The sequence below is a fragment of the Plectropomus leopardus genome, chromosome 13, assembly GCF_026936395.1.
Source record: "Plectropomus leopardus strain MGB_pleo_1.0 chromosome 13, ASM2693639v1, whole genome shotgun sequence".
In the NCBI taxonomy this organism is placed as follows: Eukaryota; Metazoa; Chordata; class Actinopteri; order Perciformes; family Serranidae; genus Plectropomus; species Plectropomus leopardus.
Window position 1 is genome coordinate 34,895,898 of NC_142188.1, and position 21,524 is coordinate 34,917,421.

The 21,524-nt window shown below is 42.0% G+C and overlaps 1 protein-coding gene across 5 annotated transcripts in view; it reads left to right on the forward strand.

The window, feature by feature from the left end:
• The first annotated feature begins 15,989 nt into the window (after positions 1–15,989).
• LOC121954904 (axonemal central pair apparatus protein HYDIN) overlaps positions 15,990–21,524 on the forward strand; it is a 148,891-nt gene continuing 143,356 nt past the window's right edge. For 4 of the 5 annotated variants that reach the window (XM_088086604.1, XM_088086609.1, XM_088086608.1 and 1 more), the window contains exons 1-3: positions 15,990–16,098; positions 18,846–18,929; positions 19,853–19,978. In XM_088086604.1, the coding sequence (XP_087942730.1) occupies positions 18,870–18,929; positions 19,853–19,978 (186 nt within the window). In that variant the 5' untranslated portion in view covers positions 15,990–16,098; positions 18,846–18,869. The remainder of the gene's footprint in view (positions 16,099–18,845; positions 18,930–19,852; positions 19,979–21,524) is intronic. The other variant, XM_088086605.1, reaches the window with a different exon arrangement.

Here is a 21,524-nt window from a genome sequence, read left to right on the forward strand (position 1 = left end):
TCACACCCGCTCGGACTTCCTTCTGGAGTAGATGGTATCTCTCCTTGCCCTGAGCCCTGCCGACCTGAGTTTTAGGGAAGTAGCCCAAACCTGCTCTGCATGTTACCAAGGTGCCCACCAGTGCCTTCTGCCTTAGGCGAGATTCTGCTGCCTCCACTGCCTTCTCCACCCTCCATTTTCTTCCTGTCCTCACCTTAATGCCAGCTGATGACACTCTGCAGTCCCTGGAGTCCCTGTGCTTTAGGGCTTCTCGTGTGCGAGCCAACATGGACTCTTCAGTGAGGCAACTGAAGGGTAGCTGCAGGGTGTTGCTTTTCCCATCCTCTTGTTAAGTTATGACATATTGCTTGATGATAATACTGCTTCCGGGTCCAAGTTTGCTGCACTCTCGTCTTGTCGACATGCTCCAGTGCTGTGTCCCTTGTTGTTCAAATAGATCTGAGTGCCAAACAACAATTCAATTATCATTCTACCGCTTTCCTTGCGATGACGAAGTGAAGAAGAAATTAAGTGTAAGAGTAAGTTACAATTCTTAAACGAATGAAGAAACGTACACTAGGTTAGCTAATGCTAACGTTAGCTAGATTATCATCTTCATGTTTTGGTTGACAGCGCTGTCGGTCAGATTAGGGCTGATAAAGATAGCTAGCAAGCCTTAGCTGGGAAGCGCTAGGTTAGCTAGCTAACATTAGCACCCACCATCTATGCTGCCTAGCTAAGGTCAGAGTGGCTAAGTTACATGTTTGTTCTATCAAGCAAGAGACTACTTTGGTCTCATTTTACCTGCTTTTATCCTGTTTTTTCCAAGGCCCCAGGAAGTGCATTGATGCACCGAATACCGAACGGTGTGAGGACCCTCTTGAAATCCTTGGAATTATTATTTTTATTATTATTAAGGCCCGAGCACCAAACGTTGCAAGAACCCTCTTGAAACTGAAGGAATTATGAGGGCCCGTGCATTGAACGACGTGAGGATGTGACAGGAGCTGTGTTCGAAATCATCCACTCATTCACTCACTGCCTATCCACTACATAGTGTATATGATGTAGTGAACTACATCATATACACGATGTAGGGAACGACGACGGGAGGAGAATTCGGACACTACACGGTAATTTCCTGAACGTGGTTGCGTCAGCAGATGCGCCATGGTTATACCGCCATGGCTATACAATAATTTAGTTAAGAAGACATTTTGAATAATTTAAAGAATGTTAAAAAGTGTTAAAGGGATGTGTTTGCAAGAATATATGCCGTCCTGATATTGAGTGTGTTGAATGTGATTGCCTGAAGATAAATGAGTTTTATTTTAATAATATGAAACAACAATTCAATACAGAAGAGTGAGCGCAAGAGCTGCATCGTGTGGTTTTCCTCATTTCTCTCTTACTATTTTCCCCCTTATTTAAGGGCACAACAAGGACTCTCTTGAAACTGAAGGAATTCTTATTATTAGGGCCCAAGCACCGAACGGGTACAAGGACAAATGACAACAAATGAGACCCATTTTTGAGGGCCTTAACATACTTAAAAAGTCATCAAATTTTGCACAGACATCAGGACTGGTAAAAAATTTGATATTTTATGGGTGACCTGTATGAGCTTAAAAAAATGACTCAAGAGTGCCACCTAACAGACTTCAACGAAGCAGCCCCACTGGCCCATTTCTTTGCTGTTATAACCCGCAGATGTTATGTCTAAGGACAATGGGAGGTAAGAAGGCGCCCTGGTGGTAAACAGGCTGGAAAGCTGTTTATTGTTTAGACGTTTATGCTACACAGCAATAGCAGGCAGCATGTGAACACAAAGAGAAGGCAAAGAGCGACAGCAAACAATAAAAAAAAGCAAAAGAAAGCTGTATCTTCCCAATACAGCCCACTATAGACACACATAAGTGATACAGAGTCAAACACAAAAACCTACTCTAAAGCCCAGTTCCTTTTACAACTTGAGTGCTTCCTCTCAGGCAGCACCATCTGATTGGCACCATCTGATTGGTCGGCAGGAAGGCGTGCAGCAGGTGGAGCGAAGAGGAACACCCCAGGTTACGGAAGGAAGGAACCCCTGATGACATGGCGAAGCTCCAATGACGTTGCCATCCTCAGTCATGCTGCCTGAATAAATACACTGGCACAAGCCTCATACAAACAAAAACCAAAAACAACGCCAACACACATAACACTCTATTTTGCTCTATTTTTTCTACACCATGGCCCCTTCTGCTGAAGCACGACTTTTCTACGATAGAGAAGCTCTTGTCAACATGAGGAAAAGTTGTGTGGGTCTTGGACTGAATGCAGCAGACTGTGAGAGCATCCCCACAAACGGCATACGCCGAGCAGCCAATCAGACTAGAGGGGAGAAACGAAACCGAAAGCGCCAGACAAAGAGAGGGAGGACAGCCGGCATCAAGGTGAGGCTGACCCGATTTGGACCGAGAGCTGTTCCTCTACCAGGCCTTCTTCTGGCTAATGTCCGGTCACTGGAGAATAAATTGGATGAGATGTGATTGAGGCTGCTGCTGTTTTGCCTACATTCCACAAAATAGGTGTGACTGCACCACAGTAATAAAATGAACCAACTGGTATACAAAACTAGAAGAGGTACACACGTCTCTGCCTGTACAGTAATCCTGCTGACAACACCAGAATAGCAGGCAGTATATGGTGTAAGGTGCGTGGAATTTAAAGACACAAATGTAACTGACCCGAAAACGCCACCTGGGCAATTTCACCCCAGGAAATATATTGAATTGGCACCTTAAATACAGTCAACACAGGTTCAATAACTGAGGTAAGACAGAGATTTGATTCCAAAAATAAAGCAATTTTATTTTTGATTAATTAATAAGACTGGAAGTATCTGGAATAAATTATATTAAAGGTTGCTGAAATGAAAGGAAGCATGTTAGAAGAAATAATTCAAAGTTTATTTTAACAGATTAAAATGTATCAACAAGGTTATCACAATAAAAAAAAAAGATTCTTTTATTAAAACACTTCCAATCAAAGGGTTATTTGGGAGGGGAAGTGAGTTGGTGCCAGCAGGGGGGAGATTCAGGGGTGTGTTCCAGAGCGCAACTTACCCACCACTTGTGAACTCACAGCATTCAGTAAACCACGGCAAAGAGGTGCAAACTATTGTGTCCCAGTGCACTTACCACAACAAAAAACATGCAGGGAACCACCTAGAGTGCCAAGCCTCGACCACAAGCTGGCAATCACCTCACTATGGGGAGATAACAAAGGTTTTAGGGCAAGAAAACTAGTAATGACTATTAAAAAAACCCAGTTGGTTCAAGCTAAGATACTACCCGTTTTAATTCACAAATGATAAGAATCAACTACAGGCGAAACAGCAGCCGATAAAGGCCTAAAATACAAGAGAAACATATGTTTTAACATGTTATAACATTATGACAAAAATGTAACAACAATGTAATAACAATGTAATAACCTAAACCCCAGGTCCTGATTATCGTCTACAAATACTTAATGTGTCATACCTGGACATAAAGGTGTAATTATAAGGCAGCCTTGAGGGGATCATTCAGTCCACAATAGGACAACTAAAGAAATAAAACAGAGTCAGATAGTGCAATGAAATGTCATTGGTATCATGACAATTCCTTTAAATGTTACCTTACAGACCTCAGCCAGCGAGACATGAATACAGCCAGGCAGGTTGAGGAAACAGGAAACATGAAGACAGGAAGACTGCAACAGGAGACTATCCCACATAAAGCCAACTTAGTCACAATTTGAAGCATAAATACATTTAGCAATGTAAAAACATGGTTTAAAACACTATTTGAGATGTATTACATACCTCTGTATCAGAGGGACAGAGCCATGTGGCAGCCAACACACAGGCAAAGGAAAAAGGAAGCCATCATGTCATAGGTGCCTTACATAAGCTCATGCCAATTTAGGGGCTGGACCAGGGGAGGAGTTAAACTACTTCTCACTAGATTGCATTCAAAGACAACAGGGAGCAGTATACAGCCAACTATGCTCACTAAACTAAGTTTTACCGTCACTGAGAATATGTGTTGATGTATTTCTTTTATTCTTTTTTTTTTTTTTGAGTTTGTTAAATATTTATGTTCATCACACAGCAGCTGGGTCGATATGTGCGTCTCCAGAAGCGCTGTGCGCATTAAGCATGTGGCGCAGCACCGGTAACTTCATCAATTAGACCTATTTTTACATCAACAGCAGGATCAATGGGGATCTAACGAAAAGTGACCTTCAGAGATTTCCCACACATCAACACAAATCACCCTATTTTTAACTTAAACACACAGATTCCTGGTTTATTTAGTAAAAATATCTGGCTCTGCATCCTCTCTCTTTCTTTCTTTTCTATTACTGCTCTCTGGCATTCACATTTATGTCGTAATTGCTGATCAGTGACTCTAGGATCCTCATTGAGTGTCTGTCCTTTTTAAAGCTCACCACCTTGGTTCTGTTGAACTGCACTACGCTAATCCCAGAGCATTCCTGTTCCCTTGTTTCCTAGCTTTCCCGGATCCTGGCCACAACTTTGGCTGTGCCTGATCGTTGTGATATCTGTGACCCTGCCTTTGGTTGTGCTCGTGCTGTGGCTGCACTGATACTGTACCCCCCGCTCACCCTGATCGTGGTCTTGGTCCTTGTTGCGCCGATGCTGTGATCAGAATCAGAATCAGAATCAGAATCAGAAAAGATTTATTGTCAGGTATAGTTAACACAATACGAGGAATTTGTTCTGGTGGTTTGGTGCAACATAAATATAGAAAAAAAGAAAACAGATAAAATAGAAGATACAAATATAAAATATAACAATATAAAAGGTGCAAGTCTAGTATTGATATTTACAGTGAAATTCACATTTATACAGCTTTGAGTGCAACTTTATGGTGTGGATGTGCCGCATGACGAGCAGCAGTGCCGGTAATGTGCATTAATGAACACGCTAATGTAACGTACAGTCTATGAGGAGAGTGCGTCAGTGGAGGACCTGGGCCTTGTTTTTGAGGCCGGTGGCAGACGGGAAGAAACTGTTCTTGTGGCGTGATGTTCTGGTCTTGATGGACCGAAGCCTCCTGCCAGAGGGGAGTGATTGAAAGAGTTTGTGTCCAGGGTGGGAGGGAGGAAGCAGAAGGACTCCACCGTGACCACTGGAGAGTCTCTCAGGGTGATGGGGGTGAGTGGGGCTGTGTTCCTTCTGAAGTCTACTATCATCTCCACTGTCTTTAGAGCGTTGAGCTCCAGATTGTTCAAGCTGCACCAGGACACCAGATGGTCTGTCTCCCTCCTGTAGGCGGACTCATCTCCATCAGAGATGAGCCCAATGAGGGTCGTGTCGTCCGCGAACTTCAGGAGCTTGACAGACTGGTGACTGGAGGTGCAGCTGTTGGTGTACAGGGAGAATAGTAGAGGGGAAAGAACACAGCCCTGAGGGGATCCAGTGCTGATAGTCCGGGAGTCAGAGATGTGTTTTCCCAGCTTTACATGCTGCCTCCTGTCAGACAGGAAGTCTGTGATCCACCTGCAAGTGGAGTCTGGCACGTTCACGTCTTTGGACACCTCCATATCAATACATGCATGAGACTCTTATCAACACCCACAATATCATTATAGACTGCATTTGATAATTTCACTCCCGTCATTATTGTAATATGACATGCGTCTGTTTCCATTATTTCTGTGCCTCTCTCCCCCTTTCTCCCCCTCTCTCCCCCTCTCCCCTCTCTCTTTCTCTTTCCTTTTTGCCACAATTGTATTTAATTTGTTATTTACAACATCTATTGCACGTGTGTCCATCCAGAAAGAGGGATCCCTCATCATCCTTTGCCACTCTTCCTGAACTTTCTTCCTTTTTTCCCCCATTACAGGGGTACTTTTTCAGGAGTTTTTCCTTGGGTGATGTGAGGGTCTAAGGGCAGAGGGATGTTGTACACTGTAAAGCTCTCTGAGGCAAACCATGTTTTGTGATAATGGGCTCTATAAATAAAATTGACTTGACTTGACTTGAACGTGGCAGAGATCTTCAGGATGGGTCCAGCTCTATCACAGCTGTGGGGACATTTTTATCATAAATATTATATGTGTGTATATATGTGTATATGTATGAGAGAGAGAGGTAGTTAGATAGATAGATAGATAGATAGATATTCTCTCTCTCTCTCTCTCTCTCTCTGTTTGTTCAGGCAGTGATAGAGTTTTTAATGGTGTTGCTTAAATACGAAGTACGCATGGAAAATATCTGGGAAATATGGGAAATATCTGCAAGTAAATAATAATAACAAGATTTGATTTTATTCTATTTTATTTTATCAGCAGAGGACATAAACATAAACTAGTTCATTTCTGGGAACCTTAAACTTACTTGGAATTGTAAATGCCAAACTGCTAAGGTGAACCAGTCCGTTTAAATCTATGTAAAGCTCTTGTCAGGAAAGTATCTGCACAACCCCAAGTGAGACTACTGAAAACTTATGTTTCAGTAATTGAACCTTTTTCAACCATTTTCTTGCTACATTCTTGCACACCTAAGTCAGTGCATTGATCTCAAATGTTTATGGTGTGTGGAAGTTAAAAAAGAGACCTTGTGATACATCTCTGCAATTGTCCTTGCTGACTTGTTTGATGTGCACTAAATTACAAAAAATAAACACTTAAAATTATGAAATAAAAACAAAAAAATGTTCAGTTGAATTATAACGAAATTATGTATTTTTATGGTTGAAGAGGTGGGTGGGCCTATTTTCTCCTCCTCACCATGCCAAAAGTGATTGAGCACACCTAAACTTAATCTGCTGGTTAGCAGCATGCTGTACTGAAGAAGCAAACAGTTAGTCTGTGGGTCAGTGTGGCAGTGTGGCAGTGTGAGAGCTATGAGTTGGACTGAGAGAACTAGTGTTTCAGTGCACTGGAACCTGTGATCTTTACTTCCTTTTGGGGGGAGGTTGGTGAACTTTTGGTTATTTAAAAACACTTCTTTGCGTAAATTTAGTGTAGCTTTGTTTTTTGCTTTAAATAAAGTAATAGAGTTTTGGCTCATTTCTTGTCGAATCACACAGCAAAGAACATCTGCATTGCACTGCTGCAGCCTTCGTGTATGTTTGACATCACAGATATGGCTGGAGGCGTTGTTGTTTTGACACAGTTGGGACAAGACTGTCATATTCTATATATACTGGCCCCATTAACACTATGATGAATGTAAGTAGAGGAACAACAAAACACAATATTTTTAAAATTTTCATAAGAATATTTATTGTAACCTAATCATGGCCTTAAACCGAGCACCAGTGCACTGTTTTGACAGTGTGAAATATTACACAGCCTGACAGATTCTTAGACACTTAACAGTCATTTCTTACCGACAACACGGTCCCACAAATGTTTCAAAATAAAATGCCTTGTATCATCAACTGATGGGATTCCATCCACAGACATGCTGCTTGTATTTTGAAAGGGAAGCAGGAACGTTGGGGTAAAACAGATGACTTTGTCTTTCCTCATCTCTGTGAGAGACTTTTAAATTGTAGTAATAAGTGGTATAGAGTCAATATAATCATCAAAACATCATTTTCACTGTCTATTTCTGCTGACAAGCATGCGCGTCACACGTAAAAAATTGGCGAGCCATCATTTCTGTAGAAGTGCTGCAGCTGACACACAGCTGAAATGCACCAGACAAGCGCTGCTCTAACTTGATAATATGGGCACGGAAATAAAAAAAACAACACTTTCGGTGCTGCTCACGCATGCCAGACGCACACTGTGTGAAAGGGGCCAAAGTAATAATGCTGTTGAGTTATTTCATGCTTCATAATGCAATGCTATGTTAATGCACAACTTGTTAACTTAGGCTATATGTCATCCACAGTCCATTCAGTGATGTGAAAACAGCACCTTACTAACCTTCTGCGTTGCACAACATTCGTCATTTATTGGACTTAACGTATTGTGTAGCACTATTTAACATGTGCTGTTAAATCATAACTTGCGCACTCTGGTAAATAACAGACGCTATGGGCATACAGACATGTTAGGAGGACATCATATTAGTACAGTAACAAAGTAACTTGCATCATGGCTGGCACATTTTTCTGGCTCATTAGTAGAACCACACTGTCAGCGATCTAGGCTTAACCATATACCCAATAATAATCCATAAACGGGCCCATGCATGTGTTGTGAGTCAATGAATGTGTGCTATGGTCTGTAAAGTGTTCTTTACTGTCAGGTTTGAATCATGTCTCATTTCACAGGGACAGAAGAGCACACAATACTCGTAATTAAATACAGGTGTGAAAATGACCACCTCTTCACAAGGAAGAGGCACACAGCCAAGAAGGCCTGGGGTTGACTTCACCGTTGCACATCTCTTTTGTCTGTTATTTTGCAGCACTGTTTGATAATTCATGAAATGTCACACTATCATGATTAAATGTAGTTGTGTAGCAAGTAGGATTTATATGTGACCACACTGAGGCTCTTCCCCTTACTCTGGATGTGAGACTCTCAAGAGTTAAATGTCATATGTGAGGATAAACCATGCTGATATTAACTCTGAACAATGACATCACACAGCTGAAAATTTTGTGTCATGTGTCTAGAATCATATATGGGATGCAATAAGTTGCCATGTTTGTCCTCAACAGGGAGGTCATAAGACAGATGGGTCTGGAGGGGCTGATCACACCCTCACAGGTGTCCAAGAAGTGGGACAACCGGAAGAGAAAATACAAGGTGGGTTTTTTTTTTTATTCCTCATGACCTCAGTTCAGCTCTGTATGAAAAGATTTGTGACTGCAGTAATTCAACATTATGCATCACATTCTACTGGTTTTGGTGTGTCTTCACTGCACTGATTATTGTCTTGTTTGTTTTCCAGGAGCTGAAACACCCACCAACAAGGACTGGGACAGACAGGGGGGAGGACACAGTAGCCACAGCCCTCATGCATTAGGCCATTGGTAGAAGGGGGGGGCATGAGCCACAGAAACAGATGATGAGCCATCCACCTCTGCCCGTCCCTGTCCCCCCAAGAGACAATGGACACTGTAGGATACACTGGTGCATCCTACACTGAAGTCTTTTATCGAGTGGTGAGACTAAGAACCCCCCGAGGATCATGGTGAGGAATATTTTCTTGTGTTCTATATAAATGTGCACCACCACATGTGGCACACAGTTTGAAGCATGGTGGGAACAGCCCTTCACAAATGTAACTAGGTCAGACTGTACTTAACGGGATTACGTTTGTCAGTCACAAGTGTTTGTCTGCATCATGAAAGGGCACGACAATGCCAAAGAGAAGCCGGAAATGTTGTGTTAATCAAGTCTTAAGTGTTTGATGGCACATTCCTACCACACAGGGTCAATCCTCTATCGATCAACACATTATGTAAATAACAACCTGGATTAGAACTGTCAAGAATCTGATACAGTTTCATCTCTTGCAGGGACAGAAGAAGAGATCCTCAATTTGATTAAATTGAGGGCCAAGAATGACCACTTGTTCACAGGGCGGCAACACAGCCAAACATGCCTGTGATCATGTGAATATATATCAGAACTGCATATTTGTCACAGTCACTGTACAGTGTAATAATGTCCATATGAACAAAAAGCACTGACCAAAGAATCTGATAAAAAGGACTGACACCAACAACTAGGCCCACAATGAAAACCTTTTCGTAGCCTGCCCTGCAAATGTGATCTGACACAGTGTCGCATGTGTTCACAGTCAGAATGCCCTGTAACTCCAATTTATGTTGTTATAGTGAATACATTTAAATTCAGAATGAAATAAATGTTGTAGCGAAGACATTTAAATTCATAACTAAATAAATGTTGTAACGCAGACATTTGAATTGAGAACAAAATAAATGTCACTTTCTATCCTCACTATCTGTGGGCTGGTACAAAATCCTGGTTCGCTGAGTAAAATACAAAGACCTTCATTAATCCCACAGTGGAAAATGTGTTTGAAGCAGCTTGTTGTACACACAATACTGTCATACAAACAATCAGAAATGATGCAGAATACAGACACAAAACAAATCCCACACATGGGTGCAGTAATCCCTAAATAAGAGATTATTATACATGATACAGGTTGGTGAAATAATAACCGAGTGCCCAGACCAACTAATGTCTTTCAACACATGAACAGAACAAAAAAGGCATGGATAACAAGCTATGTATATTGTTGCAAAAGAAACACTGGAAAAAAAGAGAAACAATCAATAATTGTGTTCCTGTAAGGCCGGAATGAGTACCGGTGGGGCAGAGATCTGCCCTACCAGCCTGTCCCTCCAGGATGCTGCACTCCTCTCCCCCCTCACTGGATGTGGTGGGGACACAGGGGGGTCACCGCCGTCCGGGAGGGGGTCCAAGCATGTCCCCAGCCATCAGACATATATTGTGGAGGACAGCACATGCGGTGATTCCAGTTGTGGCGAAGGCATGGTCCACCTCCAGGGCCCTGAACAGCAGGGTTCTCCAGCAGGTCTTAAGCATGCCAAAAGCATGCTAAGTTATTGAATGTGCTTTGGCATGATGCTGGTTGTATCTGCTTTGTAACCTCCCCTGTAGTGGCTCACGATAGGGGGGTGATGATGGCTACTGGATGGCTGATGTAGGGGTAGCCACCATCACCCACTATGAAATGCCTTTGGGCAGGGTACAGAGCATCTCTGAAGAACCCGCTGTTCGTAAGGACCCTGGTGTCGTGGACCGACCCGGACATCCCATAACGGTGTTCAGGAACTTTCCCTTCCCATCACAGTTTGCCTTGCAGTGGGTGAAAGGAAAAAGTTTGCAGTTGACGTATTCCTGTCCGTCTGGTTCAGGCGGTATTTTAATCCTTTTGTGACACCCATCTATTGCACCAAACCAAACCAAATCACTGTCTGACACAGGGCAGCGATTCGGTTCACTCCTTTGTGGACCATTGTGCACACAGGAGTACATGATGTATGGGTAAGTGTAAGCACTCCACATCATATGCTGGCAGAGGTAATGACTATATTTACTATTCACAATTACATAGCCTACCTGTATACGGTGGAGCAGAGGCCCACACCACACTATATGACCACCCATGTGCCAGCCAGTAGACTGTCACAAGGATTGTCATGTGGTGTCCCTAGCCACGCCTCCCCCCAGACGGCACCAACCTCATCAATTCATGGCGGCACAGGTGAGGCAGTAGTCAGTTAGGAGGTCACTCTCCCCATTGTGGTACACCCTCAGGATGGGCACTGAGGGATTCAGATGCATGTACCTCGTGAGAGGATATGTGGCCTGAAAACGAAAGAATGTAGGATTGTTGTGCGTTTCTGTATTGGCATGAAACAGTGAATAAACAGATTGGCTGCTCATGTAGCTATTGTGACACTTTTATTTGTGAAAGTGTTTTGTTTGTTCTGTAGGTTTATGACCTACAGCTGCAGACCTTGTATATCATATGTACTCTTTTACCATATTTTAGTACTCCATTATTGGATTAAAAGCTTTCCACCGAATACTTTGACATCCTCAAGTAGTGTAGTAATTGGAAACTCACCTACTGCAGGAACACAGTGTAGCGACGCAGTCAGGCTCTCCTGCGCCTTGACCTTATGGCTTCCTGCTGGAGCTGCTGCCATAAGGTCACAACAGAGGTCACAACAGCGCAAACATTTGCAGGGTTCATGTTGTCTGACCTCAGTCCGTGTCATTCGAAAAAGGGCTTTGAATGGACGATCAGCCTGTGAATCTTCCACTTTTATAGCCATCAGGTCGCATGGCTCATCATAACACTTGCATCAGCTGATCCATCAGCTGATCCATCAGCTGATCCATCACCTGAAGGTGTGCCTAATGACCAGTTAGACGTGGGTACTTGCTCATGACATCAGTGCTATTGACATGTTTGGTGCGTGTGTCTGAGCTACTTTATTGCCATTTTCCCAACCAAGATTCAGTTTTTCTAAATTCCCACAATTTATTCTTAGCATGTACGGTTACATGATGGGAGTCGATGTCATGTGCCATCACCTTGTGTGTGAGACATCTTACATTTTAGGATGAATAGGACATGAATTGTTAGGTGTTGTAACATCTGACAGGGCAGCGATGTGGTTTTGTCTTCTTTATTTAACAGTATAATCTATGTAGACACATTCTTCCACTGCTAATGTGCAGATGTCAACAACTGCTATAATGATGGTCTAGTGTATATGTGGGCCGAGGACATTTAAAGGAATATGATCTATCTATCTATCTATCTATCTGTCTATCCATATACTGCATGTCTGCTTAATGTAATGCATGACAGATATTGCATATATTGTTTGGTTTTGGTAATGTTGCTACATATGACTCTGTGGACATTAGTGGCCCCAGTCAGTCTGACAGCTTATCAGCTGTGTAGCAGGTCATCTGTTACTGACGTTGCTTCAGACTGACACTATGGAACCGAGGATTTCTCATTTCGTAGCTTCCCCTCCTCTCTCCTCGCGTCTCCTCCTCGATTCCTCCGCTCGCAACCCCTGTGGGCGGGACTAAGACGCAAGGAAAGGAGGTGAGTGAAGGAAGCTTAGAGTTCGATTAGCATAATCAAAAGCACCCAATGTACCCGACATTTTACTCCTGTTTACCAAAATGCAATTCAGTCGTGTATTTCCAGAGGAAAAAAATTCCAGCTTGGTATCTGAAATCTCATTCAGTTTTTCCTATAGACATAGTTCACTAAGTGATACACACTACATAGCGTCCTTTTCATTATGCTAATTTATGCTTCCTCCCTTCCTACATCCTCCAGTGATGCGGAAATCGTTTGCCCTCCGCCAACATACAGGATCTTCCAATTGCAAAAATGCACCTGGAGGAGCCGAGGATGGAGAAGAGAGGAGGCTTCTGGAGGAGCTCAGAGAGAGGATACACTGGTGTATCCTAAGCGGAAGTCTTTTATTGAGTGGTGACACAACGGAGCTTCCTGAGGGTCACAAGATTCTTCATTTGCGTTGTCATATACGTATATGCCACACCTCCTCATGCGTCTTTATTTATTCACTGTTTATTCTCACAGTGCGCATTCTGCAGAGTCACTAAAAAGATCTATGGATAATATCATGGAACACCATCACATGATGAAATGTAGGCCTGATTTAATGAACTGTCTAACTGTGTGTGATAAAACTAACAGCGAAGAAGTGTTAGAATAATTTAAGTGTTTTGGTCATCACACAAATCAGCAGTTTATTTCACTTGGGCCTTTTTTGTTTTTGTTTCTTTAAAGTGACTTTACAATCAATGATGCACGGGTCAGGCCGCCCTTTATAGAACTAATCCACAGGCCAACCTGAACCACACACACTGAAACTGTGTGTTTCTACTTAGTACATCAGTAGGAAGACAACAAGTTCTCACTCATCTTTTATGTGATTAAATCTCCAGTATGATCTCATGTGCACAGCTGATATCCTACAGAGGTTTGTTTATGTGATCACTGATGATAGTGTATATTTAATATAGCCTACTCAGTATGGACACAAGGACGCTTCCTTGATATTAAAACATACTGTTAGACCTTCATATGAAATATTTTTACTGGATGTTTTGACCAGAGAAATCAATCCACTTCAACATGTAGGACTTGAACAGATGTTCCTGCTCAGACACAGAGGATAGAGATAGAGAGGAGAGGAGGAGGTGGTGGCACAATGTTGTTTTTTTTAATTATTAATAAATTACACAGAATCCTGATTTGTCACTTTATGACCTGCCGCTGAAGTGTATTATGCTCAGTTTCTTAAGGTTCTTATTTCGGTCAGGCAAGGAGGCCTCGAGGTCAGAGGTCTAGGGATGGTTAGGCCTGGAAGCCAAGTGTGCAGAATACTGGCGCCAGGCTAAAAGTAACATGGAATGAGGCTCCTTTCAAAAAAGGACATATTTGTGGGGTCTTGTGATTGATCACAGCAGGTGAAGAGTTGCTTTACTGACGAATGTATTGATGCCTGCACATATATAAGAGACTTGCATGAGCTGTAAGACAGAGAGATTCACATTGATCCTGAATCCTCTCCCAAACAGACCATGGTGCCTGGTGGATGCTGAACTTTGTTGTAATAAACTGATTCTTGTGCAACCAAGTTGGTGTCAGCGGAGGTTTCTTCATCATCTACACATCATTGCTACTTAAGAAACAACTACACCGCCCAAAACCTGCAATATTTTTTAATAAGCTCACCCCACTGCGGGTCATCACTAACACACATTCTTACACAGAGAGGCTGTGTGGTATATAACTGTGCAGATAAATAATGCAAGGAAATAAATGGCCTAAATAATTATAACTCTGATTCCAGGGACGGTTTTTGCTATGGGCAATGTGGGCGACCGCCCAGGGCGCAATGTATTTGGGGGCGCACGAGCACCCGCAAAATAAATAAATAAATAAATAAAAATCGCAAGTTTTCTACCGCTCATTTCCACGTCATGTTAGTGGAGCAGGTGCGGGGCAGTTCGGTAAAGTTGGAAAGATATTCACAGATTCGGACTTCCGGCATCAATAACTCATTAGTGATACGTTGTCAAATCATAAACGAGGCCTCTTTCCATCTACATGTGCTACAAGCCCAGTTTTATCAAAAGTAGCTGTCTTTCTGCTGAGAGTCATGTCTACAGGTTGTGTGCGTCAGAAGAAAAGGCAGCAGGGAGACAGGAGGGCGATCAACTCACAACTGCAGAGGCTGTGAGCAGGTTGAGTTTAACTCTCAGAGGAAAAGCAAGGAGGGGGTTGAGGGATAGACTGACCTGTTATGATCCCAGCTGCTTCCAAATAAATTGTATTTCATTCATAAAATTAACATAGATACTTTTACATTTATTGCGCTATGTGAAAATGTAAAAACTGCCACAACTGTCGGGTTTTTACTGGAACTCACTTTAATGTCTGACCGCATTAAATCCGTCAAGCGTCTGCATAACTCTCAATACGCAATACAGAGCTTCCGCTCAGAACTACTTCCTGTTGCAGTCCTTTCAACATAAGAGCATGTTGGAATATGCTGAACATCACTACATGGGCGTTTGACGGAGGGAAAAGGTGATGATGTTAAATTGAGTCAAGGGTGTATCATGGACAAAAGACCAAAGAAACCATCAGATGTCCAGTTCAGAAAGAAAGGGAAAGAAGAAGAGGAGAAACGCTCAAAAGATAAAAGGTATGCAGGTCGAGTGATGTTAATTGTACGTAATGAAACAGTAGCTTATATGCTATTTATTATCCTCTTGCTAATATGCTGCTACTTAGCCACAGAAGACGACTGTATTTGGTTTTTAGCTTTGCTGAACTAGCAGCAACTATTAAAATTTGAGGCATTATGCTCAGATAATACGATGTTAATGGATGACTTTTTCGGGGTTCGCCCAGGGCGCAAAACTACCCAGGACCGCCTCTGTCTGATTCCTATATGAATTGGATTTTAAAGGATTTTAAATGGTGTTTAAATCCACCTCACTAATAATAGGCCTACTAGGCAACCAATAATTAGCTGGTAAAAAATTCACATAAGTGAATAAAGTCTTCTTGTGTAGCTGCATGTGAGACTTTAATTGACCTACAAGACTGTTTTTCTGTCTTGTAAGGTTTTGAAATTGTTCTTTAATAAAGGCTCTCTCCCTGTCTTACAGCTGATCAGCTGAGCAGCACGTCATATGTTACTGACATCGCTATAGACTGAACCTGTGGGACCGAGGATTTCTCATTTCACAGTTCCACTGCGGGACTAAGACGCGAGGTAAGGAGGCAAGTGACGGAAGCTTGGAGTTAGTTTAGCGCAATGAAAAGTGCCATAGACAGCAGTGAGTGGGTGAAAGGTTTCGAGCACAGCGTTTGTTTCACGAGATAACTCCATGAAGCAACCGTCAGCCAATCAAAACACAGATCACTGACAGGTCGCTGAATGTGTTGCCAGGCCAACAAGCCAAAACAAAGTTGTACAGCCGCTGTTCATTCAAGGTACGGAGTGGTAGGTTAATACCGATTCTTGGATATTTGTTGGATTTCTCTCCTTTGTTGCCAGTGTCACAAGACAACAGGTTGAAGTGGTGAGTTCACGGAACGGTCAGGTGACAGAGGACAGAGTAGAAACATTTACAGCCGATGTCACGATCGGTTACAGCGAGACGGTGGGATGACGACGATTCAATGTCATGTATTTTCTGGTCAGACCAAGCTTATGTTACAAAAAATATACTAATGTATAGTTCTACTTACAATTAATTAACTTCGCAGATAATTTGTCCAGGTTAAAGTAAGCTCAGAGTAAATGTCCTTCAAAAGAAGCCAATAAGTGTCTTTGAGGAGGAGAACTGAAATTTGCCGGACATTAGTTACCGTTTGTTACCGTTAGCGTAAAAAAAAGCAGGACGTCAACAAAAAGCAACCTTTTTTTCTATTAAGGTTATGAATACAAACAAACAAGGGACATTTCAAGTACTGCTTTTTCGGTGATCTGCCTTAGGCTGAGGTGAGGTGCAACAAATAAAAAAACAAACTTCATACACTGAACACGCGTCAACAAAATTAATTGATAATAAAAAATATGGAGGAGTAGATGAGTAAAAAGCTGCAGTGACACCAGTACACACTTCAACAGTGTAAAAAAAAAACAAAAACAAAAAAAAAATTGTTCAGATTGGGTTTAGTCAAAACAAACACCACATTTGGTGTCTTTTCTGTCACGAGCAACATTTTTATTACTGCTTGACATGGATGAATGCTTGTTTCTGACTGGCTGCAGGGTGTCTCTTAAAAACTAATTTCAACTGACAGTGTTGTGTGGTCAGGCTGTGTGGGAAAAATACCCCTAGTGAAGAACAACAAAGAGGAAAGCTGGTGAACGTTGACATCTTAATTAGCAGGCAGGCATGCAGGCAACAAAAAGCACATCAGCTGAAACTATCTGTTTATCATTCTAAATTAATGTGCTGGCTACATAATAGTAACAGCTATTAATTAGTAACAACTGCATCTATTTCAAGTAACATAGTCCAAACCTCTGTTCACTATTTCATTCTAACACTGGATGTGTGCATTCAGTCATCATCCTCTGAACAGCACAGGATGGAGACTGTACCACACACTGCAGGTGCTACACTGCCCTTCTCTACTTTAAGCTCCAATATGCTCATTTTCAGGTTCACACTTGGATTTTGGGTTTCTAGTAGAACATGTTTACTTGATTTAATGTAAAAAAAACAAACAAAAACAAAAAAACAAAACATTATCTTTCATTGTATGTTTGAATACAGCTGGATTCACCCTCTTTCTGAGACGCTCAGTTTCAGCGCCTGTCTCTGTAAGGCGTTGTGTCCACCAAAGTGTTTTTTCCCGGGTGAAAATGCCAGGCCTCCCTCAGGAAATGTCCAGCTGGGAGCGTTTGAGAGCACTTTGGAGGCGCAACGTTTCTTCAGCTGAGATGCTTTGGTTGTGTCTGGTTGCTATGATACAGAGAATCTGTGAAAGTAAACATGTTGGTACAAGGTAGAGACCTTGCTTTTGTTGAGGGGAGGGCTGAAGCAGCAGGAAGCGATGACAGACCCACGGCTCTGTGTGGTTTTGTTGCTGTTTAGAACTTGTACATGTCAGATCTGACAGTCTGTCTTGGCAGTATACTTTATGTCTTCCAGCTTCAACTGGTTTATTTTCACTCTCTTTAGCGCTTACGCTTACAAACACACACTATAGACAAACACAGACTCACATTAGCTACTAATCACAATATACCATGGACTTACTGTTTTTTCTTTCTTTCTTTACCTTTTTTCTACCCTTATCACTTCACACAACCTGATTGTATCTCAAACAATACCATATGATCACTCCTACCCCAATCTGGCACAAAACAATCCACAATGGCCAGTGTGGTTAACTTGCACTGTTTTTTGACTAGGCTCTTTTGTAAAATTATATCATTTAAAGTTAAAGTCATTCTATGCAATTTTTTTAAGTTCTTTGGAGAGTGATATGTGATTGGTACTGTCACTGCACTCAGATGTTCCTAATTAGCAAAGAAATTCTGCTAACCTTATTTCAGGTGATCAATGTTTTTTTTTTCTGAGATGCAGCTCCAGGTCCACTTCGGCAACTTCACGCCACCCCCCTGGCTGTCTTGCCAAGAAATGTTGTGGTAAAGTTGACACCTCTGATGATCTCTCTATAATTTACTTTGACTTGAATCTAATTTATCTAGTTCTTACAAGCTTTCTTCAGGTTGGTGCAGATGTCTCAATCAATGAACACTGGAGATGAGCAAAGTCAGATGCAGTCTTTGACAGAACAACAAAAAAGTCAAGTCAATCCCAGGATTAGACTAAATAATACTTTCAATACAGTCACTTTTATACTCTTTAGGGGGCTTCTGGGTCTCTCCTCCTTCCCAAGAAACCTTTCTTATGCTCTCATCTTTTGGCTTCGATTCTAATGGTGTCAGGCTGCCAGCAGGGCTCTTGGTACTTTTCCACGCCTCAACCCCACCTTTCACGTGCCACCATTATTTCTGAGACCATCAGCACTATATTTTTAAAAATTAATATGGCTGGATTTGAGTTACTGCAGCAGGTTCGTCTCTGCCTATTCGGGGGTGCTGACTGCACTCCTCACAACAAAAGTAGTCTCCTTAGACCAGGGGGTGGGGAGGAACCACCTCAACGTTGGCCATTAAAAACTGATAATGCACACCTTGTTGGACATTATACTTAGGTGTTTAGTATAAAATGGGCACCTGATTTGCCATATCCATTACTGAATGACACATCTTCTCATCTCTTCTCTGCTATTTCTTTTCTTGCAGGTAAATGTGCATCAGTCAGTGAACATGACAGCCATTCCCCCAGGAATCAAGTGGTTAAAGAGTAATGTGCCTCCGCCAAGAAAGGTGAGGATATCATGTCACAACAGCTCGTAATTTCACAAAGAGTTACAAGTATCCAGCTTACATGAATTAGACCTTGAGAGCAGGTTTTTCTCGTTAACTAAAAGGGTCCCAGTTTAGCATTATTTTAAAGAAGCTTCTTCAAATGGGAGATTGTCCTGATTACCTTGGCTTTATAGGGAACAAAAATCAATATCTCACTTAAGTGTTTCATTGCAGTGAGCTCAGCTCAGCAGTCTGAGGGCTCTGCTCTCTCCTTGGCTCCTTGTGTCTGTAACGTTACCTTGAGTAGGTAATTTCATGTAATTACATTACAACAATGTAATTTAATGTAATTAAATTACAGCAATAATGAATGCATTAAAGGTTCAATGTGAAGGATTCAGAGTGAGGAGGAGGGGGAGCAGCCGCGCTCTGTGCCGCACTCTGTGCCCTTCCACACGACCAGGGCATAGAGCTTTCTGGCGGGCCAATACAGTGTGATTGTTGGTGTTGGTGATCCGCTGAGCTGGTCCATTTTCTGCTGGAGACGCACGCGGCTTGGGTTGCCACGCAGCTGGAGTGTCCTGAGCTTTTAAGGCCAACTAGTGCTGTTTGGGGGGTTCAGGCTTTTTTGGGGATGATCTTGGACAGGCCATGTTCAGGCTTCTACTCAGGCAGGTTGGTTTGGATCAGACTGCAGGTAGTCCTCACTGAAGGGAACACTCTTTGAACACATGAAATCAGTTCATGGATTGTTTTAATGTAGGCATCTGTGCATATGTGTCTTAGCTGACAGCTTCAATGTGACAGCTCTTGTGCTCATAATCTTTTTCCTATTTTCTTTATCAGTGCATAGAGTCTTGTTTGAGGTGGTGCCTCATCACTGCTGAATTTGGAGACAGAAATCAGTTAGCTTAATAGCCTGAGCTGCTGTGTGTTTGCAGGTGACTCCATCTGTTTACACCCAGGAGATGTTACAGTCTACAGAGGAGCGCCTGGCTAACACCAATGAAATGAACCAACCCTGCATCCTGGAGCTGCTTGACATGAGCAAGACTACGCATCACAGAGTAATTGCCAGCCAATTTTGCATAACTTCTGTAACTTCATAACTTGCTATGCTTTCACTTTCCACACAAAAACAAAATCTCATGATAGAGCAACCAGAACAGGTGGTTTGAGATGACACAGTGGTAGTGAAAGGTTACAGAAAGCACTGGTAGGTTGATGAAGCCAGTAAAACATGCCATTGTGTTTTCTGAGCTTGAAACATATACAAGGGGCTGACAAATGTTACAGTGACAACAGAAAATGGCAAAAGATCAAAATTTGACAGGACTTTGCTATTAGTTTTTGTATGACAATGAAACGCTGCAGTGTCGTTTAGAACATTCAAAATTAAAAATTAGATCCTACATCAAATGTTGACAACTGTCTCCCCACCACAATAGATGCCCAAACCACAAAGATATTTAATAAGGTATATAAAAGTGCTTCTGTAAAATGGTCCTAGTCTTTCTTAAACAATACTTAAACTGTGCAATATGAGCATTTACATACACACAATCAAAGTAGTTTGGATCTTTCAAAGTGGATTTGTATGAGGTACTTATACATAGTCAGTGTATTACATCAGTGGGCATGCCCCCGATTTGAAGAAGCAGCGTGTGTGTTGGCATGGAAGCTAAGCAATCTCCTGTTGTGGAGGGGACAGCAACAAAATATATTTTGGCACCTAAAAAAGGCCCACCTAAAACAAATCATTATCAGTTTAAGTGTATGCTATATACAGTATTTTTACCGCATTACCATTCCATCAGACAGCAATTTCTGAGGGGACTTAAGCTGTTGTATTGCTCTCTTCAAAGCCAGACTCCAGAAAGAAAAACAATGATTTATTATCACTGAACACAGGAGCTGCTGGTCTACCACTGCCTCAGTTAGATTTTTTGTGTTATTGTGTGATGTTAGCATGTTAAAGGGTTAGTATGACATAAAAGTCACATACACAAGCTAACTAACTGATCAAGGCTGCTTCAGACCAACTCCTGTGCTCAGTGAGCCAAAATGACAGTTTTTATCTGTGAAGTGTGATGGCTTTGATGAGAGCATACATAAAGGTGTTAACAGCTTTTCCACTGGAACGGGCTGTCAAATGGAAAGGTAAAGTGATGAAAAACTCAATATAGCGTACACTTGAACTGTTACAGATGTTTTTAAGTGGGACTTTTTTAGGTGCTATTTTTTTTTTCACTGCAGCACATTGCTTAGCTTTTGTGTCAAACTCCTGCTGCTACTGTCAAGTGAAGGCATGCCAACTGACATCTACTGTATGTAACACACCAACTTTGCATAAGTTCCCCATATGACCCCACTTAAAAAAATCGGAACTATCGCTTTAAGCACCAGCTACCATATTTAGGCTGTGGTCGAATATCTCTTTTTTGTTCAGGAAGGTTCCTAACTGAGTAAGATGAACCGGAAGTAGCTGAGCGGCTGCCATAATAAGAACTGTTCGAATATTAAGGAAAGGTGCATCAATGCTTCCTTTATAATCTCCTTTAGCATAGGATACACTGACGCATCCTTTATCAAAGGAGGAGAGAGAATTACATC